The sequence below is a fragment of the Otolemur garnettii genome, unplaced genomic scaffold (genome assembly GCF_000181295.1).
Source record: "Otolemur garnettii isolate 467f Iridium unplaced genomic scaffold, OtoGar3 scaffold00023, whole genome shotgun sequence".
Classification (NCBI taxonomy): domain Eukaryota; kingdom Metazoa; phylum Chordata; class Mammalia; order Primates; family Galagidae; genus Otolemur; species Otolemur garnettii.
Window position 1 is genome coordinate 10,785,746 of NW_003852418.1, and position 27,674 is coordinate 10,813,419.

The 27,674-nt window shown below is 44.4% G+C and overlaps 1 protein-coding gene across 1 annotated transcript; it reads right to left on the reverse strand.

The window, feature by feature from the left end:
• On the reverse strand, positions 1-27,674 carry ZNFX1 (zinc finger NFX1-type containing 1). Its single transcript, XM_003787684.3, has 14 exons — positions 27,633-27,674; positions 25,625-25,739; positions 20,839-22,647; positions 19,140-19,271; positions 17,664-17,812; positions 16,375-16,524; positions 15,065-15,179; positions 12,120-12,364; positions 9,304-9,443; positions 7,870-8,024; positions 7,315-7,460; positions 5,815-5,925; positions 5,069-5,164; positions 1-3,484 (listed from the first exon to the last, which is right to left on the reverse strand). Exons 2-14 carry the CDS (start codon positions 25,683-25,685, stop codon positions 1,046-1,048), a joined length of 5,748 nt encoding a protein of 1,915 aa, XP_003787732.1. The 5' UTR covers positions 25,686-25,739; positions 27,633-27,674; the 3' UTR covers positions 1-1,045.

The window sequence follows — 27,674 nt, forward strand, 5'->3', positions numbered from 1 at the left end:
CAATTTTCTCAATCCTTTTTATTAATTGGCTTTTATAGGCTAAAGTGCATAGTAAAGACAAGAAAGGAAATGGCATACATAGGAAAAGGGACTTTTTTTCTTGACAGCATTAGAAAGGACCTGAGATTTCCTAAGTGACTGTTCTAAGGAACACTGGACTGAGGGAATGCATACGCAGGCAGCAGGCCTGGGGCTGGCTTCTGGCTTGGGTCTGGGGCCTGCTGGCATGCTAAACCTGCCTAGGCAAAAACTGCAATAGAGGGTGCTGGGATGAAGGAGCACGCTTGGGATAGATGATGCTGGTACTGAATATGAGTTTACCTCCATTCAGGACCAGGGAAACCAGCACTGCTATTGAAGCTCTCCTATGGCAGGTAAAGAAACCTCCATCATCCCAAAGTGCAAATCACAGGGGCATAGGGGTCAATCCATAGTTAGCCCAGGCCTGCTGCATAAGCTCCCAGATGGTGGGCAATCCCACTTTTCCCTCTTTCAGTGAATATATAACTGGGTCAGGGTGAGTTAGTAAAGTCCTTGTTACATGCCTCCATCTCCTGCAGGGAGAGTGTCTAAGGAGGAGGACAGGAGGGCTTTTTGTGCTCCTTAAAGGGCTAAGCAGTTTATAAACAACTCCTCTGGCCTGTTTATTAGAACGAGAGTTAGTCTGCAAGTTAGGGCCTAGCAATTAGAATCAGTCATCTTCACTAAGCTCATACTCTGTGCCTGGGGAACACTGCAGAAGAAACATCTGACCAAGTAAGAACCCAGAAAGACTAGGGAAGTCCCAAACATGTTTCAGACAGTTTGTCCACTAACTTAAAGAGGTGAATCTGGTAACTTTGCTCTCAGTTCTGGAAGTAAAGTGCTTACTCTAGCGCAGGGGTAAATCTAAAAACAAATGTGGGCAAGCCCTGAAAGTGGATCCTCAAATAGATGCTAACTGCTAAAAAGAAAATAATAAAAAACAAACTTCAGTTCCTTCATAAGGGAGCTGACGCCAGCACTATGGTGGCTGGGGCAAAAGGCAGCACTGTGCAGGATCTTTCTACATCATCCTATGGATCTCCTCAAAGTTCATCAAGTTGTTGGCCGTGTCAGACCAGGCAGGATGCTGGGCTCCATCCATCTCAGAAGCAAGCTGGTTGCTTCTTTCTAAGGTATGACTTGTGCCGCCAATCACCTCCTTACAGTCAGGACATATTCCCCTCTCCATGGCTCCCCCACATTCGCTAATCACATAGATATGGCCATTGGGGCACTTGAACCAGTGACCACGAGGATAACCCATGGCCTTGACAATTTGCACTCGCTCTTCCTCTGAGATGCCCAGGCCAGAGCAGGGAAGGGTGGCTTTCAGAGCTTCCATCTTTTTCTGCACCAGCTGTTCATCTTCTCGGGTAAACTTACATGTTTTCTCAAGGATATCTCGGATACTAATGACCTCTGCTAGTATCCTACCTGTCACCTTCTCACGTGCCATCTTCCAGCGGGTCAGGAGATTCACCAGGTATGTAAGTCTCTGGATTTCACTTTGGAGGTCACTCAGTTCCTGGCTGGTGAAGCTCAAGCGCTTCCTAGCCAGCCAGTCATGTACCTGGTCTAGACGAGTCTTCACTCTTTGTTGGTCTAAGAGACTCACCTTTTTCAGGGACTCCAATAGGTTGGCCAGGTGGTCATACAAGCTGATGTAATTCTCAACCAAGCCCAAATCCTTCACTGACAGATTTTTCTGGGCCAGCTTCTCCTTCAACATTAGGAAGTCTTTAGGAAGTAGCTGGTGGAGGAGGCTCTTCCTCTCCAGCAGGGCCTTGAGTCGGTCCTGGCTAATTGTGATTTCCCCTGCTGAGCCCTGGATCTTTTCCTTGATGATTTCAATCTCTTCCAGCCGCCGTTTTACACTGGTTCCATACCTCAGGTTTTTGCGGATAGGCACCTGACAGATAGGGCAGACTTTCAACTTGATGGCAATTTCGTCACCCTGCTCATTCATGTAGCGGTCTAGGGCTTGGACCTCAAAGATGTGGCTGCAGTCTTCCAGCTGCACAAAGCGGGCATCTGGCTCATCCTCAGAGCCAAAGAAAATTTGGGTGACCTCATCCACATGGCAGACACGGCATTTCTTGGGGCATGGTTCCCCGCAAAGACCAATACAGGGGTGGCCGCAAGCCAGCAGCTTAGTACAAGGCACATAGCATGGGGGTCGGTTGCAGGGCTCAGAGCAGAGTTTGGTACATTGGTAGTGCCGGCAGCGCCAGACACAGGGTTCCACGCAGGGGCTACACAGCTCTCCACACTTCTTCTTGCACTGGCTGTGGACACAGCGGTTCTGACAAGTCCGCTGGCAGGGTGGGCACTCACCAGTGCATGGCTCCTGGCACATGTGTGAGCAGATGAGTGGCCGCTTACAGGGTTGCTGACAGCGCTCATGGAAACGCCCTTCAAAGCAACTATGGCAGGAGCCTGGACAAGGATGCCCGCAGTCCAAGATGGCACCACATTTGGTAGTGCATTTAACTGGCAAACCGTATGCTAGGTCTTCGGCCTTTCCACACTCCACTGGTTGGCTGTGCCCACACTTGAGTTTCATGATAACCATTCTTGAACACAGTCGCACACAGTCCTCACCACATGGGTTGCTACAATTGTGCCCACATCTTAGAACCTTGGGGCAAGGCTCCTGGCAGCAGAAATCTGATGCAGGCATGGAACAAGGGACCATTTGTTCATGGCCACACCGAGGAATGGTTTTGGGCACCTTCACCTGACAAGGCTGACACTCCTCGAAGCAAACACTGGGGCACCGGTGCCCATCTTGACAGATGACTTTCTGACATGGTTTCATGCACTGGAACTCCTTGTGTGAAGAGTCATAGGGGTGGCAGGCACGGGTACAGACATGCCCACATCCCAGCCGGAACTCACAAGGCAGGCTACAGCCTCCTTCAGGCACTTTCTGGAAGTCGGAAGCTTTGGATACTAAGGTGTGGGTATCAGGGTGGTTCTGGCAGCAGAGCCGGAGCGTGTGGCCTATTTGATTATTCTCTCTAAGTGTATGGATGATCCTGCTCCACAAGGGCACCTTGGCCAGCATCTGCATGTTTCCAATGCAGTACATCCCCTTCTTGGCTCGGGACAGGGCCACGCAGATGCGGTTGGGTATCTGGAGAAAACCCACCTTGCCTTCCTGGTTGCTCCGCACTAGTGAAAGGAGGATGATGTCATTCTCTTCCCCTTGGTATTTGTCCACAACATGGACCTTTACACCAGCAAATGTCTTGGCAGGCATGAGTTTGCGCAGGCAGAAGAGCTGCCCAGTGTAGGTGGTGAGGATGGTGATCTGGGACGGCAGGTATTCCTGGCACAGGAAATACCTGCACAGCTCCACCACAAAGTGAGCCTCATGTTGGTTCTGATGGCTTTTGCCTTCTTGGATTTCCTGTTCAGGAAAGTTGTGTTCTATAAAGAAAAGGTTGGAAGACACTCCCTGAAAAGGAAAAGAAGCAACATGTTACAAGGTTCACTCGTGGCACTTGTTTTTAATTCTTTTCTTCACATGCATTGGACATTGACCCTGCTCTAGACCCTGCTTGGAATGTTTTTTTTTGTGCCTGCCACATCATTACATTTTATTCTAAAGTTAGTAATAACCATGTGCTTTGTTTTGAGACCATGGCAAATTATGAAATGGATAATTTATATCTATTTTATTTTCAAGACTAGATAATATAATTTATATACATTATATATTTTGAGACAGTCTCAAATTGTCGCCCTCGGTAGAGTGCTATGGTGTCATAGCTCACAGCAACCTCCAACTCTTGGGCTCAAGCAATCCTCTTGTCTCAGGTTTTCTATTTTTTTAGTAGAGATGGGGTCTTGCTTTTTGTTCTGGCTGGTCTCAAACTGGTAAGCTCAAGCTATCCACCAGAATATCAAGAATGCTAGGATTATAGGTATGAGCCACTGCACCTGGCCTCTTGTTAATAATATTAGCATTTCATTTAAAATAGCCATCTAGGCTTGATGCCTATAGTTCAGAGGTTGAGGTGCTGGCCACATATACCAGGGCCGGTGGTGGGTTCAAACCCAGCCTGGGCCTGCCAAACAATGACAACTACAATAAAAAAAATAGCTGCGCCTTGTGGCGGGCGCCTGTAGTCCCAGGTACTTGAGAGGCTGAGACAAGAGAATTGCTTAAGCCCAAGAGTTTGATGTTGCTGTGATGCCATGGCACTCTACTGAGGGTGACATAATGAGACTTTGTCTCAAAAAAAAAAAAAAAAAGCCATCTGCAAGCCAAACATTATGGCCAAGGGAATAATCAGCTGTTATGATGATGAAGATGGAGGCAAAGCAGCTAACTTACTGAGCACCTTCTGAGCAGTCAGCACTGTGCTGATTGCTTTACATGTTACCTCCTTTAATGTAATGAGATGAGGCAGGAGCTGATAACAGCCTGATCACACATCGTTCACTCAAATATTAAGTCAAATATAATCAGATGTTAAAGCGTGGCCTTTAAATACTGTAGCCAATGATGCCACACTTGCTTATAAAACCAATATAAAACCACATCCACATCTTAGTAGCCACCAAACCATTCAGCACAGCTTCTTTTAACTGGGAGCTGTTTGAGCTCTACTGATTTTTCCCCCCATGCTCTGAAAAGCTCTAGAGATCTTAGCAGGGGCTGGAGGAACCAGCTCAACCTTGGCATAATTCCAGAATTTGGCCAATTGAGGCTTTGAATAAATCACAACAGTGTTTACCATGTAGACAAGTTATAGACAAACTGAGCCATGGTGTTGGGATGGAAAGTCTGTCCATCACCCCTGACACTCAGAACTCTTACATAACTTGCTAAAGGTTACAGAGCTCCTAAGTAGCTAGGCTGGGATTCAAAAACCCAGGTCTCTATTTTCAGTTTCTATACGAATCCTCTTCCCAATTACTAGCTTTTTGAAAAGCTTGCTCTATTCCCTTCTGAAAGCCTTTTTTCATCTTGAGGAAAATAAAGCCTTCTAGGTTCCTGACACCATCAAAGAAAGATCAAGTACAACAGACTCACCTTAATCTGCTCATACTTGAGAACCGAAGGATGATTCTCCAGATCCTGGTAAATGTGAGGGGTCAAAAGGCGGGCAATTTCAGGGCGCATGCGGTGCTGAAACAACACACGTGTCATTAAAAACATGGGATGAGGATGAATAGATAATTTCTCTAAAGACTGGTTTGCTGGTAGAAAATCTAGGAAGGTATCTTTAAAAAAATTTTTTTAAATTTTGAGATAGTCTCACTTTGTCACATTGGGTAGAGTGCTATGGCGTCATAGCTCACAGCAACTTCAAACTCTTGGGCTCAAGTGATCTACCTCAGCCTCCCAAGTAGCTGGGACTATAGGCACCTGCCACAGCACCTGGCCACTTTTATAGTGATGGGGTCTTGCTCTTGCTCAGGCTGGTCTTGAACTCCTGAGCTCAAGGAATCCGCCGCCTCAGCCTCCCAGAATGCTAGGATTATAGGCATGAGCCACCACATCCTAGGGAGGTAACATTACTGAAAAGAATAATCATGAGAAAATAGTTCCTTTACCCAACAAACTCAATACAGAGCGTTTTTTTTTGTTTTTTTTTTTTTTTTGAGACAGAGTCTCACTTTCTTGCCCTTTACTATAGTATTTTAGAACAGAAAAAATCGACAGAGTCCTTTCATTACTAAACCAGTTTTATTTTGATGAGACCTCTCTTGTTGGCAGTTGACGGGTGCCCAGGGGCCTTCTAGGCATTTGATAATAACAGAGGCCCAGTTTCTCACCTGGTAATTCAAACGGACAAAAGGAATGTTCACTTTCACTAGCCGTTCAAAAAGGGACACCTCAAGGTTGAAGTTCTTGGCCAGATCATACACGTTGGCACTAGGACGCAGCTAAGAAAAGAAACATGGCTCAGGATTCTCTACTGAAAATGTATTTTAATTACATCCATCCACCCACCCATCCATCTATCTAGTAAATTTCTTTTTAAAGACAGTTTCACAGTCATCCAGGCTAGAGTGTCATGGCATTATTGTAGCTCATAGCAACCTTAACTCTTGGGCCCAAGTGATCCTTTTTCCTCAGGCTCCCAAGTACCTGGGACTACAGGGGTGCCTACCACAATGCCCAGCCAGTTTGTCTATTTTTTAGTAGAGACAAAGTCCTATTCTTGCTCAGGCTGGTCTTGAACTCCTGGGCTCAAGCTATCCACTCACTGTGACTTCTCGGAGTTCTAGGCATAAGGCCCTGCACCCAGCCCTATCTAGCAAATGTTTTTGAAGTGTCCCCTCAGTGCCAGGCACTACTGTAGGTGACAAGTTAAGGACTGATAGTGACAAGAGTTAGTGACAAGAGTTAAGGATTAATAGAACTAAGGAGGATGTGAGAGTGTCTAAAGGTGGTTTTTTTTTTTTAAGCTAGGCCTCTCTGAATAGTGACGTCTGAGTAGACGCCAGCATAGAGGCCAGTTATTCAGTCACTGGACAAGCAAGCCCTGAGGGATTGGGAACACTGAATCAATGAGATGAAGTCTGAGTAACAAGCTGAAAAATCTGATCACACTGACATTTGTAGGTCAGTTTAAGAAGCTCGATTTTTATATAAAGTGCAATGGGAAACCATTGGAGTTTTAAGCTAGGAAGTGACATAATCTGATCTATCTTTTATTTTTTATTTTTTTTGAGACAGAGCCTCAAGCTATCCCCCTGGGTAGAGTACCGTGGCATCACAGCTCACAGTAACCTCCAACTCCTGGGCTCAAGCGAGTCTCCTGCCTCAGCCTCCCAAGTAGCTGGAACCACAGGCACCCACCACAGTGCCCGGCTATTTTTTGGTTGCAGCCGTCATTATTGTTTTTGGCGGGCCTGGGCTGGATTCGAACCTGCCACCTTAGGTGTATGTGGCTGGCACCTTAGCCACTTGAGCCACAGGCGCCGAGCCTATCTTTTTTTTTTTTTTTTTTCTTAAATCACTGGCTCCTTTATGGAGAGTGGATTAAAGGGTAGCAAAAACAGAAGCAGGGGGACTGGGGATTACTGCTATTTTAACAGTCTACTGAAGAAGCTACAGTGGACTAGAATAGCTAGATGCTGGTACTACCTCTAAGACACACCCCAAATCTAATAGCACCTGGTTTAGATTGAATGTGGGAGTTGAGGGAAAGAGGAATCATATAAAGCCACTAACAAGTTTGAGGACTACTGCAGCAGAGAGACTAGGGTCTTCCTTTCTGATCCCACTCCCTAAAGAGCCAGCCCATCTTCCCAGGGCTCCTGAATTACCTGCTGGTGGTCCCCAATCAGAATGAGATGCTGGCAAGCTTTACTCAATGTGGCAATGGTGTGGGCCTCAAGGACTTCAGCAGCTTCTTCCACTATGACAATCTGAGGCTCTACCTTCTGTAGGATCTGGCGATATTTGGCAGCACCTGAAGTCAGGAAAGAAGACAGAGGTTCCTCTGAGCTGAGGCATGGGACCCACAGGCCCACCGGTTCTCTGAAAATCCCCTTTTGTACCTTTCTCAAACCTGGGTCAGCGATAACTGAGTGCTCATACTCATCTAGGACTGTGGTGACCATCAAATGAGACACTGCATGCTGGGTGGTCTCCAAAGCATCATGCCCACATTGGTCTTTGTGGAGGTTTCAAATTCAGCATAACTATGTGGGTGAATTGCACCAAGAGTTCCCAAAATATGGATTGCTTTCAATAGCTTTTCATGGTATTTTCCTTTACCCTACTAAAGAAGCTTCTCTTTATTGTCCTAGATAATCTATTAGGACTTTGGTATGAAAAGTGAACTTGGTTGGAACAGGTCAATTTCCTCACACTCTTACCTGTGGTTGTCATTCCTACCACCTGGGCATCTTTAAGGATGTGTAGGTCTTCCTGGAGCCTCAGCTCAGCCATTCTCTCTGCTGATGTGCGGTATTGGCGTTCATGGTTGAGGATCTTCCGGCGGGTGTCAGCCTGGTACATCTTTAGCCATAGTCTAGAGAATGGGAAGAACCAGGAAAGGAAACCATGTACTCTTTGAGAAAAGTGGAGGAACCCCATTCAGTGTGCCAATGTATGATGTAAACTCTGGACCCTTAAGGAGCATGTAGGCCACAGAGACGGTGGGGATGGAGAAGGGAGTGGCCCTGATAGATAGACTCAAAAGTTCAAAATGCCCAACAAAAAGATATGTAGAGTGGTCAGGAGCTATGGAAGGAGGTGGAATAAGGAACAAAACTTGACTATTGGACAAGGATAAAATTTAAAAGGTTTCAGGAAGGATTCCTGATAAATTTTCCCTGCACCATCCTTGCTTGCGTCCCCTCCTCTCTCTCCAGAGTACCTTGTTTTATAAGTAAAACAGATCGGCTCAGCGTCTATAGCTCAACGGGCTAAGGCGCTAGCCACGTACACCTAAGGTGGCGGGTTCGAATCCCCAGCCCGGACCAGCCAAACAACAATGACGGCTGCAACCAAAAAAAATAGCCGGGCGTTGTGTCGGGCACCTGTGGTCCTAGCTACTTGGGAGGCGGAGGCAAGAGACTCGCTTGAGCCCAGGAATTGGAGGTTGCTGTGAGCTGTAATGCCACGGCGCTCTACCCAGAGGGACAGCTTGAGGCTCTGTCTCCAAAAAAAAAAAGTAGAACAGATCATGTGACTACTCTGCTGCAAAATCTTACAATGGCTTTCTGCTACTCTTCAGATAAAATCCCTGCTCCTCACTCAGCCATGTAGGCTTCCCTCCCGTCTGGCCTCTTGCTCCCTTCTCCCTTGACTTCACGTGCCACCTCTCTGAGCCACAGTTGTGCAGGCTGCTTTCTTTTGTTCTCACAGCCATGCTCCCTCCCTTCGCCTTTGGCTGTGTATGGTCCCTTCAACCCTATCTGCTCTCCCCTTTTCACTGGCCTTGATAACACATGCTGATCCTCCCAAAGCTGCCTCCAAGGCCACTCTCCTGGGTACCAGTGAGTAGCTTAAAGCCCATGTAACATTCTTAGTACTCCCCCCTTTTCTTTCTTAGTGTTTATGCTTAGCTGTAACTTTTTATTTGTGGAATAATGTGACTAATTTGTCTCTTCTGATGACTCTAAATTCCATGAAGGTAGAGCAAGTATCTTTTCTATCCCACACTGCTTCTCTGGCACTCAGCTGGGTGGTGGTGCTCAATTAGTCAACATTATTGAAAGAAAGGGGAGGGGGTATTCTGGGAGCAGAAAAGGAACTCCTGGGGAGATTACATGGGCTGGGCTGGCTGGGCATGGGGCACACAGTACCTATAAAGCTGCCAACGAGAATTGAGGTCCAGCTGCCAAACATCCTGGATCTCCTTGGCCTCAGCCTCAGTCATGGTGTTCAGTTTCCGAAGCTCATCCTTTACTTTATTCTTCATTTTCTTTTTCTGTTTGCGCTGGATCTGTAAACATCAATACCAGGCAAGGTACCATATGAGTAGAGGCAGGCCTGCTTCTATGCCTGAAGTGCGGGCCATCACACATCTCTGATAAACTTCCAGGGTCTCACATTCTCCCAACAGCTATTACATCACAGAAGGGCTCTGGTGCCAATTTGCACAGATTTAGAGGCATACTCTACCTCTTTTTTTTTTTTTTTTTTGAGACAGAGCCTCAAGCTGTCCCCCTGGGTAGAGTGCCATGGCATTACAGCTCACAGCAACCTCCAACTCCTGGGCTCAAGCGAGTCTCTTGCCTCTGCCTCCCAAGTAGCTGGGACCACAGGCGCCCGCCACAACGCCCGGCTACTTTTTGGTTGCAGCCATCATTGTTGTTTGGCGGGTCCGGGCTGGGGATTCGAACCCACCACCTTAGGTGTACGTGGCTGGCGCCTTAGCCGGTTGAGCTATAGGCGCCGAGCCGAGGCATACTCTACCTCTTTAGGCTGTGAGATCAAGGGCAAATTACTTAACCTCTATATCTCTCTCAGCATCCCCCCTTTTTTTTTCTAGTGGTAAGATAGGACTTTTATTAGAAGTTAGAAAGGAATACAGAAGAAGTAAAAATACCAGAGCTTCTGGAAGGGGGAAAGAACTTAAGAACTCCCTTGGGAGTCTCCCTGTGGGCTCTTTTATCTAGGGGTCTTAAGTTTAGAGAATTACACATGGCTGGCAGTTGGTAGATAATGAATGCATTAATAAATGAATGAATGTAGTTCCTCCTTCACTAGGGCGAGGTTTTCAGGTCCTTTACAGTCTTTGTTCCCGAGAAGGGATTAGGTGTGTGCTCCTACCCAAGGTGGAACCACACAAAAAACCATCACAGGCTGCTTTGTTCATGATCTTATCAGAACCCAGAGGGTGTGTCCCCAAAAAGGCAGTCTGCTGTGCCTGGAAATGGGGGTCTGATCTGAGCTCACCTGGGCCTAGAGAACTGGGGGCTCCCTGCCTAGCTCTGAGTGGTGGAATCCTCCCTCTCTGAATAGAAGCTCTAACTGCTGTAAGGGAAAAGGGGCGCTGATTGCTCCAAACTGCTTCCTGCTGAAGATGGACAGTGTTATGGGGAAGCAGTTAGAGGTTGAACATCCCCTTCTATAGAAAGGAATAACAGTACCTTTTCATAGGCTGTTGGCTTTGCTGAAGAAGTAATGCATGAAAAGGACAGTAGTGCTGGCACTAGTTATCATTAGACATCTTTTGATCATTGCCTGTTTCTCATTCCTAAAATGTTTGGTGTCATGTACTACCAGTGTCTACCGAGTAATGCTAAGTGGAGGACTTGCCACAGAGCCTGCTAAAATGATCCTAATGCCATCATATCAACATAGTACCTTTAACAGTGTCATAGTGAAAGGCACTATTCATGAGAAATGCTCTTCCTGGCTCTGTTGCTGAGTCGGACCATGAACCTTTAGGATTGGTATAGGAGGCAGAGTTCACCACATTAAATACCTCCCTCACTTCAAAACCAAACAAACCCACCCCTCTTCATGCCACATCATCAAGAGATATCCAGTCCAAGGTTCTAGGGATTGAGATCATGACTGTGCCTAACACTTATAGTGATGCTGAACTGAACTATGAGATCAAGTGGAAAGCCAGCCGTCAAGTAAAAATTGCATCCAAAGTTGCCCTTCAAAGCTCCTAAATTTTCAGTGGGGGTTACAAATTGTTAAAGTATCTAATTTTCTGTCATCAGAGTAACATATGTCATAGGAAATTCCGAGGACTACTGGGTTAGACTAAAGGGAGTAGAGGGAAAATCTAATGAATGAAGACTATCTGGGCATTCATACAAGACTGGCTCTAAGAGAAGTGTTAAATTCCGGGGTCAATGAAGGAAGAGTATTCCATTCAGCCCAGAGGGCTTCCTTCATTTTTTACTTTAATCCTCTAAAACCTTAGTGTAAGTTCACAGATTCATCTGAAGTTGAGAAGACAGCACCCCTGATGGCACAATGCACTGTGCTTCTGAGCCTTGAGCACTGAGACCATTAAGTATTTGACCTGACTCATATGTGCTGCATCCTTCTAAAACTTCTAGGGAAGCAGTTGCCTACCTGCTTGTCTTTCTAAGCTGGGAATTTCTTGCCAGGGCTTCTCTGAAGAGCCATATATTTTTATACCCTTGGTAATTAGACTCACATATGTACTAGGGGGTAGGCTGTAATATGGGTATATTAGGTAACTGTGAAAAATAAAGTGAATATACTATATTAGAAGTGAGGGAAAACAGAAGTGGACAGAATATTCTTTTTTTTGAGACGGAGCCTCAAGCTGTCCCCCTGGGTAGAGTGCCATGGCATCACGCGCACAGCAACCTCCAACTCCTGGGCTCAAGTGAGTCTCCTGCCTCAGCCTCCCAAGTAGCTGGGACCACAGGCACCCGCCACAACGCCCGGCCATTTTTTGGTTGCAGCCATCATTGTTGTTTGGCGGGCCCGGGCTGGAGATTCGAACCCGCCACCTTAGGTGTATGTGGCTGGCGCCTTAGCCACTTGAGCCACAGGCGCCGAGCCGTGGACAGAATATTCTTAGGCATGTTCAACAACTCTTAACCAAAACCACCTGGTAGTAATAATTGAACTCCAGTTTCTCATTCTGTTGAGGCTTTTAGGGGCCCCAAGGAAGTGAGTTTACCTTCCACTCTCCTGTAGCTTGCTCCTGCCCAGCTGCTGTTCCAGAGCCATAGTGGTCCAGTCTCATGGCCAGAAGCATTTTAGCCAACTCTTGGTCAGCCCCATTCTCTTCTTTCTTCCGACGCCTTGGCTTCACCACCTCTTCTTCCTCAATCACCCGGTCTGCTTGAATCAGGTCGGCCTCCTCTGCAATCTCTATCAGTGAACCCTCCTCCTCTCCTTCCTCTTCCTCCCCTTCTACTTGGGCTAAGAAAGGAAAACAAGCAGGACAGAGATGGAGACCCTTGAAGTTAAGGGATGGAAGTGGGCACCAACAAGAGCTAGGTGCATAAAGACATTCCCAAGGAGCTCGGCCCCTGTGGCTCAAGCAGCTAAGGTGCCAGCCACATATACCTGAGCTGGTGGGTTCGAATCCACCCCGGGTCCACCAAACAACAATGACAGCTGCGACCAAAAAACAGCCAGGCATTGTGGCGGGTGCCTGTAGTTTCAGCTACTTGGGAGGCAGAGGTAGGAAAATCACTTGAGCCCAGGAGTTGGAGGCTGCTGTGAGCTGTGATGCCATAGCACTCTACCCAGGGTGACAGCTTGAGGCTCTGTCTCAAAGAAAAAAAAAAGACATTCCCAAGGGTTTAAGGGGTAACATTACCTCTGGGAAAGGAAACTGAGGGGAACAAGAGAAGTAAGATTTAGGTTTCCTCATATTCCTTATATATTTTTGTTATATGTTTTACATTATATCAAATACACATAAAAAGGCAAATATACAATGTATGCAACTTAAAATGAAACAAACATATATAAAATGAATATCCGATTCCTTCTACTCAATTTAAGAAGTAAAACTACTAATTTTTGTTTGTTTGTTTTTTTTTTAGAGACAGAGTCTCACTTTATTGCCCTTGGTAGAGTGCCGTGGAGTCACAGCTCACAGCAACCTCCAGCTCCTGGGCTTAGGCAATTCTCTTGCCTCAGCCTCCCGAGTAGCTGGGACTACAGGCACCCACCACAACGCCCAGCTATTTTTTGTTGCAGTTTGGCTAGGGCCGGGTTTGAACCCGCCACCCTCTGTATATGGGGCCGGCACCCTACTCACTTGAGCCACAGGTGCCACCCTAAAACTACTAATTTTTTTTGAGACAGGGTCTCACTATGTCACCCTTGGCAGAGTGCTGTAGCATCACAGCTCACAGCAACCTCAAACTCTTGGGCTTAAGCGATTCTCTAGCCTCAGCTTCCCAAGTAGCCTACCACAACACCCAGTTATTTTCTTGTTGCAGTTGTCATTGTTGTTTAGCTGGCCCAGAGCCAGGCTTAAACCTGCCAACCTCAGTGTTTGTGGCTGGTGCCATAACCACTGTGCTGCAAGCACCAGGCCTTAAAAAGTAAAACTACTAGTATTTTTGAAGGCCTCTGTAGGCCCTTCTAACCTGACTTTTATATTACTCGTTTCCCCTTTTAAAAGAAAGTAACATTACCACATATATACTATGTATCTCTAAATAACACTAATGTATGTATTTTTCTGTAATATGCCTTTTTTTTTTAGGGTCACACTGCTCATAGCAACCTCCAACTCCTGGGCTTAGGCGATTCTCTTGCCTCAGCCTCCCGAGTAGCTGGAACTACAGGCATCTGCAACAACACCAGGCACCTGCAACAACACCAAGCTTTTTTTTTTTTTTTTTTTATGGAGACAGAGCCTCAAACTGTCGCCCTGGGTAGAGTGCCATGGCATCTTAGCTCACAGCAACCTCCAAATCCTGGGCTTAGGCAATTCTCTTGCCTTAGCCTCCCAAGTAGTTGGGACTACAGGCGCCCGCCAAAATGCCCGGCTATTTTTTTGTTGTAGTTCAGCCGGGGCCAGCACCCTACCCACTGAGCCACAGGTGCCACCCTAACATGCCTTTTTTATTCAGCACCTTTTTGAGATTTGTGTATGTTGCTCTATATCAGCAGTTCTCAACCTGTGGGTTGCAACCCCTTCACAGGGGTCGCCTAAGACCATCCTGTGTATCAGATATTTACATTACAATTCATAACAGTAGCAAAATTACAGTTATGAAGTAGGGACGAAAATAATTTTATAGTTGGGGTCACCACAACATGAGAAACTGTATTAAAGGGTCACAGCATTAGGAAGTTTGAGAACCACTGCTTTATATGCTATGATTCATTCCTTTCACTATTAATACAGTATTTCATTATCTGAGTAGACTGAAATTAATCCATTCATTGTAGAAATGTTGATGGATATTTGAGTTCACAGCACTCTACCCAAGGGGGACAGCTTGAGGCTCTGTCTCAAAAAAAAAGAGTTCCTACTGTTCCACATTCTCATCAATGTGAGATTTTATTAAATTTTAAAGTTTTCGTCAATCTAGTGGGTATGTAATAGCATGTCACTGGTTTTAATTCCCCTAATTTTTAGCAAACACTTTTCATAATGTTTCATACTAAACAATATGATTTCCTGTTTTGTGATGTGCCTGTTAAAAGTCTTTTGTTTTCCTTGTATTAAGCTATTTGTCTTTCTGTGATTCATAGCTCCTTATGTTTTGTGGACATCACTCTTAAGTCCTGCTGTTCTGGTCTTTGCTATATTCTACCTTCAGATGTGATTCTAGGAAGACATGTACTTCTTTTTTATTTATTTATTTATTTTTTTGAGACAGAGCCTCAAAGCTGTCCCCCTGGGCAGAGTACCGTGGCATTACAGCTCACAGCAACCTCCAACTCCTGGGCTCAAGCGAGTCTCCTGCCTCAGCCTCCGAAGTAGCTGGGACCACAGGCGCCCACCACAACACCCGGCTTTTTTTTGGTTGCAGCCGTCATTGTTGTTAGGCGGGTCCGGGCTGGGGATTCGAACCCGCCACCTTAGGTGTACGTGGCTGGTGACTTAGCTGGTTGAGCTATAGGCGCCGAGCCAAGACATATACTTCTTACCTGTATTCTCAGGTCCTGCTGGAGGAGCATTTTGGGTGAAAGGACCAATGCCAAGACCCAGCCACTCCAACATCATGGAATGTTTCCAATGCTGGTGGTAAACCCATTCACTATCCTGAGGAAGGAAGAATTATCATTCACAAGATCTGTGACAACCAAGGTGAAGGCAAGGTCTCTTAAAAGGATCAAAAATTCAGAGGTTGCAAATAGGCATTGCTTGGGCAACTGGAACATTTAACATTACTTGAAAGAATTTAAAAAATTAAAATTTCTAGCCTCTCTTGACAAAATCACTCCCCCCAGTATTTTGTTATCTGAGTAGACTGAAATTGATCCATCCATGGTAGAAATGTGAATGGACAACAACGAACCATTACATTACTGAATGGAAACAAATGACTGGAACTGAGTTGCTGCCACCCCTTTTCCAGTTTGCCACAGTCCTCTCTATTTCTTAATGTTTCACATCTAGATTGCATCACTTATTTATAGGATTGACCTCTCTAAGCTTTTGGGTTTGTAACCCTGGTTATCACCAACTCAATGATAACAGAGCTACCATTTCACTGAGTTCCTGGCCAGCAACTTTAAAGACATTATCTCAATTTACTTATAATATCCTTTGAAGAGAGATGTCACTACTATTGCTATTTGATTGTTGAAGATCATACTGGCACAAGTCACAGAGTCTGCATGACTGAGGTCACCAACTCCCAACTTTTCTCTCTTTCTCTTTTGTGATGGGGTCTCACTATATCGCTCAAGTTGGTCTTAAACTCCTGGCCTCAAGCATCCCTCCAGCTCAGCATTTTGAGTAGCTGGGAATAATGGCTACATACTTGCCCAGCTCCCAAGCTCTCTACGTGATAGGTTGCCTCTGATTATAATTTTATTTCACTTAACACTAATAGCTCATCAAATTAATGGGTCTACAAATATGAATTTATTTATCCAAATAATAATCACATAAGAATTAAACTGATATATAAGAAACTGCCATTTTTGTTATGTCCAGTTTAGAAATATTGGCAATTTCATATAGTTCAACTTAATGCCTACTATTATCCCCACTTCATAAAAGAGGAAACAGGGTCAGAGTAATGCCAAGACTCAAACTCAGCTGTCTAATTCTGGAATCTGTTTCAGACAAGCATATTCAGCTTTCTCTCATCAGGAAAGGGAACTTTACACATTGTGGCAGCATCAGATTACCAAACACCCAAAGTTTCAGACTGCGACTTCTGCTGGAGGCTCCCTCTTAGTCTTGCTGCAAGGCAGGTATTTGGGCCCCCTCCCCCCATGATCCCTACCTGCATTGGTCCACTCATGAGGCTCTTCCAATGCTGGGGGGAGATGTACTTCTCCAGGAACTGTTCCCGTAGGACTCCGCGCATGGTGCACTCCAGGGTCTGGGCCCCTTCATGAAGCTCTTGCTCTGACTCCTTCATCTGTGTCACAATCTGCCAAGAAGAGAAAAAAAGAAATGATGAGGAAAAATAGCATTATCTACCCAAACTCAGTCCCTACCTTGAGATAATACAAAGCTAAAACAGGAATAGCAAGAAGGGAGAATAAATAAATAGACTAGTCAACAAACCAGTTTCCCAAGGCATATTTTATTACAGTTTTGAAACCAAAGGATTAGCATCTCCAGTGTCTAAATAAAGACTCTTACCAATAAGAAAGGAAATAAGTAATAAGAGAAAGAAACAATATAGATCCAATATCCTTCATCCGAAATGCGTGGGGGACCAGAAGTGTTTCAAATTTTGTATTTTTTTTTATTTTCCAATACTGGCATTTATACTTGGTTGGGTGAGCATCAAAAATCTGAAAATCTAAAATCTGAGAAGCTCCAATAAGCATTTAAATTTTAGGTTTTGGTGAATTTTGAATCTGGGATGCTCAAAATGTACAATAGAAAAACAGGCCAAGGATACTGTGGCAGAGACTTCAAGCCTTACAGTATCTGTTTTCTTACTTTTTTTTTTTTTTTTGCAGTTTTTGGCTGGGGCTGAGTTTGAACCCACTACCTCTGGCTTATGGGGCCGATGCCCTACTCCTTTGAGCCACAGGTGTCACCCTCTTACTTTCTTTTTTAAAAGAATCAGGGTCTTGCTCTGTTATTATTGTAACTGCAACTGAAGTGCAGTTGTGTGATCATAGCTCACTGCAGCCTCAAACCCTTGGGCTCAAGCAATCCTCTCACCTCAGCCTCCTGAATAGCTGGGACTATAGACATGCCATTACCATGCCTGGTTTCTCTCTTTTCCTTAGTAATAACAACTCAGATTTTTGGCTGGGCACATTCCCTGACAATGAGCTTTAAGTAGAAGTACTGTGGGTGGTTTGGGGGTAGGAGCCTTAAGGTCTTGGGAGGGACAGGCTGGGGCAGTGTGCTTTTGTCTTTTCTCCATCTTGCACTGTGAAGGCAAAGGACAAGCCAAAGGACAGACAGAATGGAATGCTGAAAAGAACCTGGGTCCTTCAGAGATCTGAGGAGTCTCCATATCTACACCAGGCTGCCTACCCAGGAAGCCTCTGCTATCTTGTTTATATCCCCTTGAGCTATCTCAGATACTCCAAAGCTGGCACTCACACTCATGTAGGCCCTTCGGAGGTGCATGGGGAGGTTGCGGCGGAATTCCCGCTTGTTCCTCAGCTCCCTCAGGGTGAACTGCTTCAGGATTTCACTGTTGCTCCTTCCACCCACCCGCACGATGCTGGTCTTCTGACACTTATAGATGCCTGTGGAGTAGAGTATGGTAGGGTTGAGAAGAGTTATGCTGCGTTCTCTCGGGTGAAAGCTATGTGTGTTTGGGATCTTATCTTAGCTGGTCCCTTAGGGAACAAACTTGTGCTTATAGCAAATGTATCCCACTAATGTGTGAGAAGGACCCAAAGAAGAGATGAGTTTCAGAACAGTGAAGTATAGTGCTTAAGAGCGCTGGCTGTGGAATCAAGACAATTGGGGACCCAAATCTTGGCTTTACCACTTATTACTGTGTAACTTGTGGCAGGAAATATTTAGTCTCAGTTTCTTTGTGATTTGGAGATAGCAATATATTCCTCATAGGGCTACAGTCTGGACAAAGGAAAGAGTATCTTTATGTTCCTGCCACAAAGCAAGCACTTAGTAAATGTTAAGTATTATTCACCTGGAATATGTATCAATTGCTTATATGTTCCAGACATGTGCCAGGTTCTGAAGATACAGCAATAAAAACAGACTTTGTTCCTGATTTGTTCTCATGTGTCTTATGGTCTAGCAAAGAAGATACTCATTAAACAACTAACTTATCACAATGGTGATAAATGTATTAAGTATATGATACTATCAGTGGATAGCAGGGGGCCGTATCTAATCTGGGGTGGTGGTGAGGATCTATTCTTGAGGATCTGATTAACCTGAGACTCTAAGAATAAAGATTTATTTAGGTGAAAGGGGGTATAGAAAAATGGAAGATAATTATTTTAAGCAAAAGGAAAAGCGCGTATTGATATAGTCATTAATGTACTTAGTATTTGAGTGCCTAGTACATGCCAGGATCTGTCAATACAGCAAGAAGAAGACAAACCTTTCCAGTGTTTATGGTCTAGAGTAGAGACACATAAAACAGACTGTAGAAAAAGATTAAGTACAAAAGGTGACTTAACTTTGTTAGGGGCAAGAGGGAAGGTCCACCTGAAGAAGAGACTAATGGTGAGACTGGAAGAATGATTGAGAACAAGGCAGGCTAGATGAGCTCAGAGTGTGAGGGGGCAGGGAGGGGGAAACAAGTACATTCCAGGCAAGGGAACAGTATGGGCCAATGGAGACACTAGAGGAATTCAAGGATTGAAAATAATCAGTGTAAAAAAAAAAAATCAGTATTGCAGGAGTTAGTGAAAACAAGTAAGAAGTAGGAGATGTGGTTCAGAGTCTGGCTGGCACAGATCACACACAACCATATAGGTCGTGGATTTTATTCAAAGGATGTGGATTTTATTCAAAGACTAGTAAGAGTTTACTAAAGTTGCCAATAGTTCAACTGTAAACATCTTGCTAGAGAACAATTTTGCCTATAGACATTACCTTCCAGAAACTGGTCCAAAGCGTGATTAGTGTAACACACAACCAAGATGGGGAAATTCTGGGGGCTAATTTGCCAAACAGATTTGTTGGTTAGGAGGGCCTGGACAATTTTTAGACCCACATAGGTTTTGCCTAGAAAATAAGAAAAAAGGAGTTAACTTAGAAACTTTCTAAAAGGAGTAATTAATTACTTAGAACAAAATCTTTTTTTTTTTTATTTTAAGGCAATACATTGAGATAGTTTAAAATCCAAGAAGCACAAATGTGTATATTGTGAAAAGTCTCCCATATATATTTGTCCCCTTGTTGCCCAGTTCCTCTGGCTAGAGGAACCCAGGTTACTAGTTTCTTATATAATTTTCTAGAGAGGGTCTTTCTATATATGTACAAACAACTACATGTATATGTTCTTTTTTTAGCCTTCCCTTTTTCTTTTTGAAATACAAATAGTAGCAGACCATTTTCTCTGCTCTACAACTTTCTTTTATCAACATATCCTGGAGACAATTCTCTGTCAGTGCATAAAAAGAATCCTCTCTTTTTTTTTTTTTAAAATAGCTGTAAGGCATTTTTTAGTCACTTCCCTATTAATGATATATATGTTGTTTCCAATCTTATGTGGCAAATTCTTTTTTTAGAGAAGGGAGTGCAAGGAATGATCAGAGTGCATTACAGCCTTGAACTCCAGGGCTCAAGCAATCCTTCTGCCTCTGCCTCCTGAGGAACTGAGAATGCAGGTATGTGCCACCATGTCTAGCTGTGTTGCACAAAATATTTTTGGAGATAGTCTCACTCTGTTGCTTGGGTTAGAGTGCAATAGTGTTATGATAGCTCACTATAACTTCAAAACTCCTGGGCTCCGGTGATCCTCCTGCCTTGGCCTCCCTAATAGCTGAGACTACAGGTATGCCTTACCATGCCTGGCTAATTTTAAAAATATTTTTATAGAAACAGGGTCTCACAACATTGCTCAGGCTGGCCTCAAATTTTTGTGCTCAAGGAATTCTCTTGCCTTGGCCTTCTAAAGTATCAGGATTACATGTGAACCACCTTGCTATCCTAATAAAATGGTTTTAATAGTCGTTTGTGGCTGGGCGTGGTGGTTCACACCTGTAATCCTAGCACTCTGGGAGGCCAAGGGTGATGGATTGCTTGAGCTCTTGAGTTCAAGACCAGCCTGAGGAGATCGCTTGAGCCCAAGTTAGAGGTTGCTGTGAGATGTGACAACATGGGACTCTACCCAGGATGACAGCTTGAGAGACTCTGTCTCAAAAAAAAAAAAAAAAGAAAAAAGTAATAATCGTTTCTACTTCACAGGGTGGTTTTGAGTATGAATATGGTTTTGAGTTAACATACGTAAAGCATATAAACAGTGCTTAGCATGTATTGCTAATATATATTTGATACTATATAATTGAAAATAATATAAAATTAAACAAATCAATATACTCTTTGTTGAAGCCATCTCCCTAAATTTGACCACTAGGAGTCTTTTCTAGTCTTGTGCTTTTGGTCTATTACTATGCATACTTGTGGGTCCCCACTGGAAAATCATTGTAAGCAGCTACTTTATAAACAACTTTTATGCCCATTTCAGAGGAATGTTTCTCAATGAGACATTCTAGAAACTTCAGGTCAAACCTCCCTTGCCTATCTCCTAGAGCAGATGTCATATGCTCTGAAATAGTTCCTGTCTTACCTGTTCCAGGAGGTCCTTGAATAATAGCCAGTTCCCTTGTGAGAGCAAACTGTAAGGCTTCCATCTGGGAGTCATCCAGCTTTAGGGCTTCTTTGGAGGGCCACTGACTAAGGTCTAAGACATTAATCCTGGGATGTCTCAAGCCCTCAGCATTCCTCAGAGATTCTTCAGTGGCTGAAGGACTCTCTATCAAGGGGGTAAAATCATATCTGCCCCCCATTAGCAAATACCTTGGCTCTTCTACATGAGAGTCGCACTCTACAATGTTCCTCTGAAAGGGGACATCTTCCTCCTGAATCTCCTGGAGCCCTTCTAACACATGCCTGTAGGCCTCAAAGTATGCAGTTGTCTCCACCATGAGGAAAGAGTCAGAGGGCTGGACATCTGCTAGCAGTTGTTGGCTCTGTTCATTGAAGCAGAGCTGGACAATTCCTTGGCAGAGATCTTCATGCTCCCGGTTAGACACAGTGGCAAAAAGAAATGTCTCAAAGTTGTCCTTGGACATGCACACTAAAGACCCATAGAGCAATCGCTTAGAATTCTGCCAGCGGACAAACTTCAGTGGTTTTGTGTCAAACTGCACCTTGTAGACAATGCCTGATGATGAACACATTGGGGAGATAATCCTGGTATCAAAGTAGATTCGGATGTCATCAAACTTTCTTTTCCTTAGGCCCTGATCTTCAAAGCTTTGGAGAAGTTCCAAAATGCCTTCACGTAGAGGTCTGACAAAATCTTCTCGCAGGAGTCGGAAGTGGGTATCCAGATAGATAGCAGTGCTATCATATTTTCCAGAAATAATGTTGGGACGAAGGAAGGGCCTTTCATCCAGGTGTACTTCATTGTAGGTAGGGTAAATGGGCATGGTCCGATAGCTCTCAACATGGTTTTCTGACTCAGGCTGAACCAGAGTATAGGTATCCACTCTCAAAGTGCCTTCTCGCCTCTTCTCCTGTAGATGTTCAATGATGGTCTGCACCTTTTCCAGGTTCTTCTCTGTCTCCTCTTCTATGTCAACACCAGAGGCTCTCAAAGCATTAAGAGAAGCTGGTAGGAGAGAAATGAGCATGGAAGTTTCTTGGACAGAGCTTGCAGGGAAGACACTTACAAGGTCCTGGAGGAGGGAGATGATGTTGCTTATGTGTTCTGGATATTGGCTTCGAACGTCAGGGATGGGTTCAGTTATCATACCTACTACATAAGTAGGCAGGCAGACTTTAAGGAATTTGGAGTTCTTCAATATGCCCAGTACGTGGAGAATGCTCTGGCGGTCCATTTTAGAGCTGCAAGCCTTCCGAAGAACCTGGCAGATAAGTTCAAGGAAGCTGGATTTCATGGAAGTATGAGACAGGAGCTCTTTTAGCCCTGAACTTGTGGCAAGTGTGATGACCACCTCAGAGGGGTCTTTCTGCAGAAGACTTTCTAGAAACTTGTAGCCTAGTTTCTTCACCTGCTGTGGTGGTTCTTCAGCCTTCTGGTGGGGGGTCCGCCACTGCTGAAAGTTTTCATTGGACCATGGTGGTCTGTGGTTTCTAGCCTCCTGGTTGCCATTTCTATGCCTCGTATCATTCTCCTGATTGTGTCTTTGGCCTCTAGCTTCCTCACTGGCGTGCCCTTCTTGGTTCCTCCTTCCCTGATGTGGGTTCCTGCCCATGGCCCTAAATCTTTCTTCCCTTTGCCTGTAGGGAACAGGATGATTGTTGGTCCTAGGATGCCTTCCGGGATGGTTGGCTCCTCCTCGTACAGCATTGGCTGGTGGGTTATTGGCCTGATTTCTAGCTCTTGGTGGTAATTCTCCATCCACAGGCCCTAAACACAAATGGAATATTAGGTAAGCACAGAGTGAATGGGCAAGGAAACCCTGTTGGATAACCATGAACATGTTCTCACTGTCCAAAACTGAGGACTATAGGTTTTACTTGGAGTGAAAAATATTCCCAACAAGTTGTGTAATAAATGAAAGACAACTGTTGTTACTGTGTGGATTATGAACCCTTTTTCTAAAAGACGCAAAAGAGAAAAGGAATAGATATTTATTCAGTGTTAATACATGTCAGAAAATACATACATACAGCATTATACTTAATCCTCACAATCTGGGACTTAAGTGTCAGAGGGTTGAAAAGATTAGCTCTTTGCTTGTAATCTCTTGCCAGTACCAAACAATGCTCAGAACATGATACTCAGAACATGAGTTCCAGTGCCAAAAAGACCTGATTCAAATCTTGGCTTGGTCATTTCCTCAATGAATAACCTGGCAATATTGTATAATTTCTGTAAGTTTCAGTTTGGGGGTCTTTGTAAAGATGATACATAAAAAACTCTCAGCAAATGTTAGTTACTAATAGTAGCAGTAAGAATAATTTTTTGAGAATATCCAATAAAAACACAAAACAAAACACAAATAAAAAAGAAAGAAAAAAGAGAATATCCTATCAATTCTTTTTTTTTTTTAAATTAAATCATAGCTCTGTACATTAATGCAGTCGTGGGGTACAATGTGCTGGTTTTATATACAATTTGAAATATTTTCATCCAACTGGTTAACAGAGTCTTCATGGCATTTTCTTAGTTATTGTGTTAAGACATTTATATTCTATATTTAATAAGTTTTACATGTACACTTGTAAGATGCACCGTAGGTGTGGTCCCAACAATTACCCTCTCTCCCATCTTCCCCCTCCCCTCCCCTCCCTTATTATCCTGTCAATTCTAAGGGAAGCACTGGTTCTACTACCAAACAATTATCATAGGCAGCAAAGACATTAAGCAGAATAAAATTATAAATGCAGTCTGAATGGGAAAAAGAAAGATGGGGCTTCCCTTTACCAAACTGTTTTTGAGCTAAGTAGTAGATTTTGAGGGCTGAGTGTGGTGTCTCACACCTGTAATCCTAGCACTATGGGAAGCTGAGGCAGGGAGCCTGAGCTCAGGAGTTTGAGACCAGCTTGAGCAAGAGTGAGATCCTATCTCTACCAAAGACAGAAAAATTAGCCAGGCGTTGTGGAGTCTACCTGTGGTCCCAGGTACTCAGGATGAGGCAAGATGATCACTTGTGCTCAAGAGTGAGGCTGTAGCAGTGAGCTATGACAATGCCACTGCACTCTACTGAGGGACACAGAACAAGACTCCGTCTCAAAAAACAAAAAACAAACAAACAAACCCTGAAAAAGACTATGAAGGAAACTGGAAAATGAAACTCAAGCTTTCCCCTTTCTGGAGCATGAGCTCATCAAACAGTACTTATCAGCAATTACCGACACTCATAGGAAGAGAGGGTGGGAGGGGTGGTGAAGAGAACACACTCAGCACAGGAAAGCAAACATTTCCCTGTGAATGAAGCCAAACTCATCTTCTTGGATCTACCACACATATCATAAGTGACTTTGCCCAACATACACAAGGTTCAGTTTTTTTCACTTTACTTTCCACTAAAACTGATTCTGGAGCTGACCCAACTGATGTGGAGATTTTAAAAACAAGACTGCATATAATGATAAGATGACTAAAAAATATTATGAAAGCTTTAAATGCACATGATATTTGAGATGATCATAACCATTTCATGACATCAGACTCTAAATCTATTTATGTACATTTTTCTTTGTAGAGAAATTTTAATGTGAGAACATAAAGGAATATTTGGTAAAATACAAATGCTATACAACTGAACTCTAAATTTTTATAATTGTTACTTTCATTATTTACTTTTCAAACTCCTAAAATATCAGAAGTCCTTTAATATTTTGATCTAATTAGAAGATCCTGGCTCAGCGTCCCTAGCACAGTGGTTACAGCGCCAGCCATATACAACAAGGCCGGGGGGTTTGAACCTAGCCCAGGACAGCTAAACAACAATGACAACTATAACAAAAAATAGCAGGGTGTTGGGGCAGGCACCTATAGTCCCAGCTACTTGGGAGGCTGAGGGAAGATAATCTCTTAAGCCCAAGAGTTTGAGTTGCTGTGAGCTGTGACACTACAGCACTCTACCAAGGGCAACAGAGTAAGACTCTGTCTCAAAAAAAAAGATGATTCTATATACTGAAAGAATTAAAAATTGTATTGTTTCTAATTTTCAACATTCACATAGCTAATAAACTAAAATTCCACAGTTCTTCCTCCTTTGTCCCGCAGCTAAACTCAGAGGATATGTTGCAAACTTAGGGAAAAGCAGGAAACCATTTAGTTGTTTTGTTTTAGCAGATTCTGAGCCAACAGAACAATCCCTTTGGTCAAGTGATGCTCTTGGAACTAAATCTGCTTTGGTGACTTGGACTAAAGACCTGTGCTATCCAATAGCCACTAGCCACATAGGCTATTAAACATGTGAAATGTGGCTAGTTCGAATTAATACGTGTAAAACACACATGGGATTTTGAAGACTTATACCAAAAAAAGTTTAATCACCCATTAAAATATTTTATGTTGATATCATGTTTCTTTTTACTTTTTAAAATGATGTGACTAGAAAATAAAAAAAATATGGTTTTGGCTTATATTATGTTTCTACTGGATAGCGCTGCTCTATACCAAGAGTTATTTCCATTTCTGGAACCGTGTCATTGTTTTTGTGAAAGTGACTGTACCCATTCATGAGCTCTCTTAGGAAAAGTGCAGGGCTCTCTGTTTTTCAGAGTCAGTTTATGCTATAGCTAAAGAATAAATCATTCTCTACTTGAGAAAGGCAAGCCAATCTTCGGAGGGCCTGCTCATTCACACAGAAGCTAATTTTCTTCTCACATTACTAGAATATCCTTCTCATTATGTAGGAAACCTTGCTTACCTCTGTGGTTGGTATGGAAATTTCTGGGTCTCGCCTCCAGATGAGGTCTTCTGTCCTCCATGTCTGAGTCACCTGAATTCCTCCCTGTTCACTTTACTTTCAGTTATCTGGAAAACTGCACAGGGTGGGAGTTATCAGTGCCCTTGAAACATAGTATTTAGCAGCAAACACCCAAACACCATCAAGCCAGGCCTTTCTGCTTCCGTTAACATTTTAACCTTTTTGTTAACTAAGAATTAAATGTAGATTTTAATCAAGAGCACAAATGCTCAACTCTGTGAATGCCCAATTATGATATAAAATATTAAAGTCACAGTTTTAGGTGATTTTAAGAGACCAAATTCCCTTTCCCCTTGTACTCTCTTGGAGTAGAAGTAATGACATCAATTCCCACTCCACACTACAGTTTCGTTTATGCCCTTAGCCAAGTTACTTAATCGGTTGCTAGGTTTCATTTTCCTCTCTTATAAAGCAGACAGATATTGTTGCCAGGGCAAAAGGAGTACATTTTTGTTAACCCAAAACCATGTCCTCACCACCCTATCTGGCACTTAACATTACAGAGTACTCTATAGCTTGCAGTGTTCTACAGTTTATAAATAATTAGAGAGCAGCTATCCCTTACCCTATTCTTTGGAATGGAGCCAAATGATTAAGCCCTCCACTCTACTGAATCAAGAGAAAGAAATTACACGTTTCAATAGTCAGGAGGCTTGGCAAATACAAGGTGTTGTTTCCTCAGGACCAGCTAGAAATTAGCAAGTCTTTCTTTCTCCTCTTTCTTCTGTCTTGATGATTTTTGACACTGGTCTTATAAGAGGAAGCCCCACTAAGGGAACTTCTCAATCCAACTCATTATGTGGGCTTAGGGCTGGAGAAAGAGTAGGTGACTCAGAGTCCTCAGCAAAGGGATTTTTAGACTGTCCTTCTCACTGAGTTTTAAAATATTCATACTTGGAAACTGTGAATAGATTTGGCATTATACTAGAGGGAGCTTTTATCCTCATCAGAAAAAGGAGTCCCTTTTCTCCCCCCCCCCCCCCGGGAATATTTCTGGTGTGTCTCCTCCTTCATCTTATCAAACCCAGCTCTCATGGCGCAGATTCAATATTTAGAGTTTGGGGTTTTAAAAAAATCCTCCAAGGGTAAAATTCCTTCTTCTTGTTGAAAGATGTTAAAATAGAAACCCAGAAATTTCCTGGGATAAAAGAAATGGAAAAAAAAAAGAAAAAGAAACGTTAGAAAGAAAAAGCAAGGAAAGGAAGGGAGGAGAAGCCACGAACAGGAAACGAATGCTGTGACAAAAACAGAGTAAAGTAGGATTTAGGGGGAATCAAAGCCTAAAGGGCAGGAAGAATAAGACCAGTGACGGTCAAGCTGGTATGGGGGTCGGGATCACGGAAGAACAAGACCAGTGACGGTCAAGCTGATAGGGGGTCGGGGTCGGGATCAGGGAAGAATGGCAGCAGCGGGTGGGATGAGGAGGGGGAGGCGGGAATTAGCGGGTGGGATGAGGAGGGGGAAGCGGGAGGTCTTCGGGGCCCCGGGAGTCCACCCGTCCCCGGGGAAGGCCCCATTCCTGGGCTGAACGGGGTGCGTGGGGACAGCCGGAGAGGTCGTGGCCTCGGGAAGGGGGCGCAGCAGAGTTCCGCGGAGGAGCAGCCGGGGCGCCGAGGGCGCTCGGTGGAGATGGGGCACGGACAAGGCAGGCGACAGGCGGCGAGGCCAGAGACGGCCGAGCAGCAGGAGGGCAGAGACAGGGGTGCGGGCCGGGGCAGAGGTGGTGACGGGGGCGCCGGGGCGGGCAGCGCTGGGACGGGAGTGCCGGGCGAGCCAAGGGGACGGAGATCCCCAGTGAAGAGAATCCGGAGCGCGGAGGGGATGATGGGGATGCCGGGGCTCAGAGAGTGACAGGGGCCAAGGGTTCCAAGCAGGGCGAGGGGGCGCGGGGCTGCCGGGCAGTCGTGGGGCGGCGCGCGCCGCCCGCGCGCCGGGGGTCGCCACTCACCGGCTCCGGCGCGTCGACCGTCCGTGCGTCCGCCCCCGGCCG

Coding starts and splice junctions, on each gene's coding strand:
- ZNFX1 (XM_003787684.3), bottom strand. CDS start 25,685: ATGGAGGACAGAAGACCTCATCTGGAGGCGAGACCCAGAAATTTCCAT. Junction 22,648..25,624: donor TTTCCATACCAACCACAGAG/GTAAGCAAGGTT, acceptor ATTTGTGTTTAG/GGCCTGTGGATGGAGAATTA. Junction 5,926..7,314: donor TGATTGGGGACCACCAGCAG/GTAATTCAGGAG, acceptor TTCTTTTCTTAG/CTGCGTCCTAGTGCCAACGT.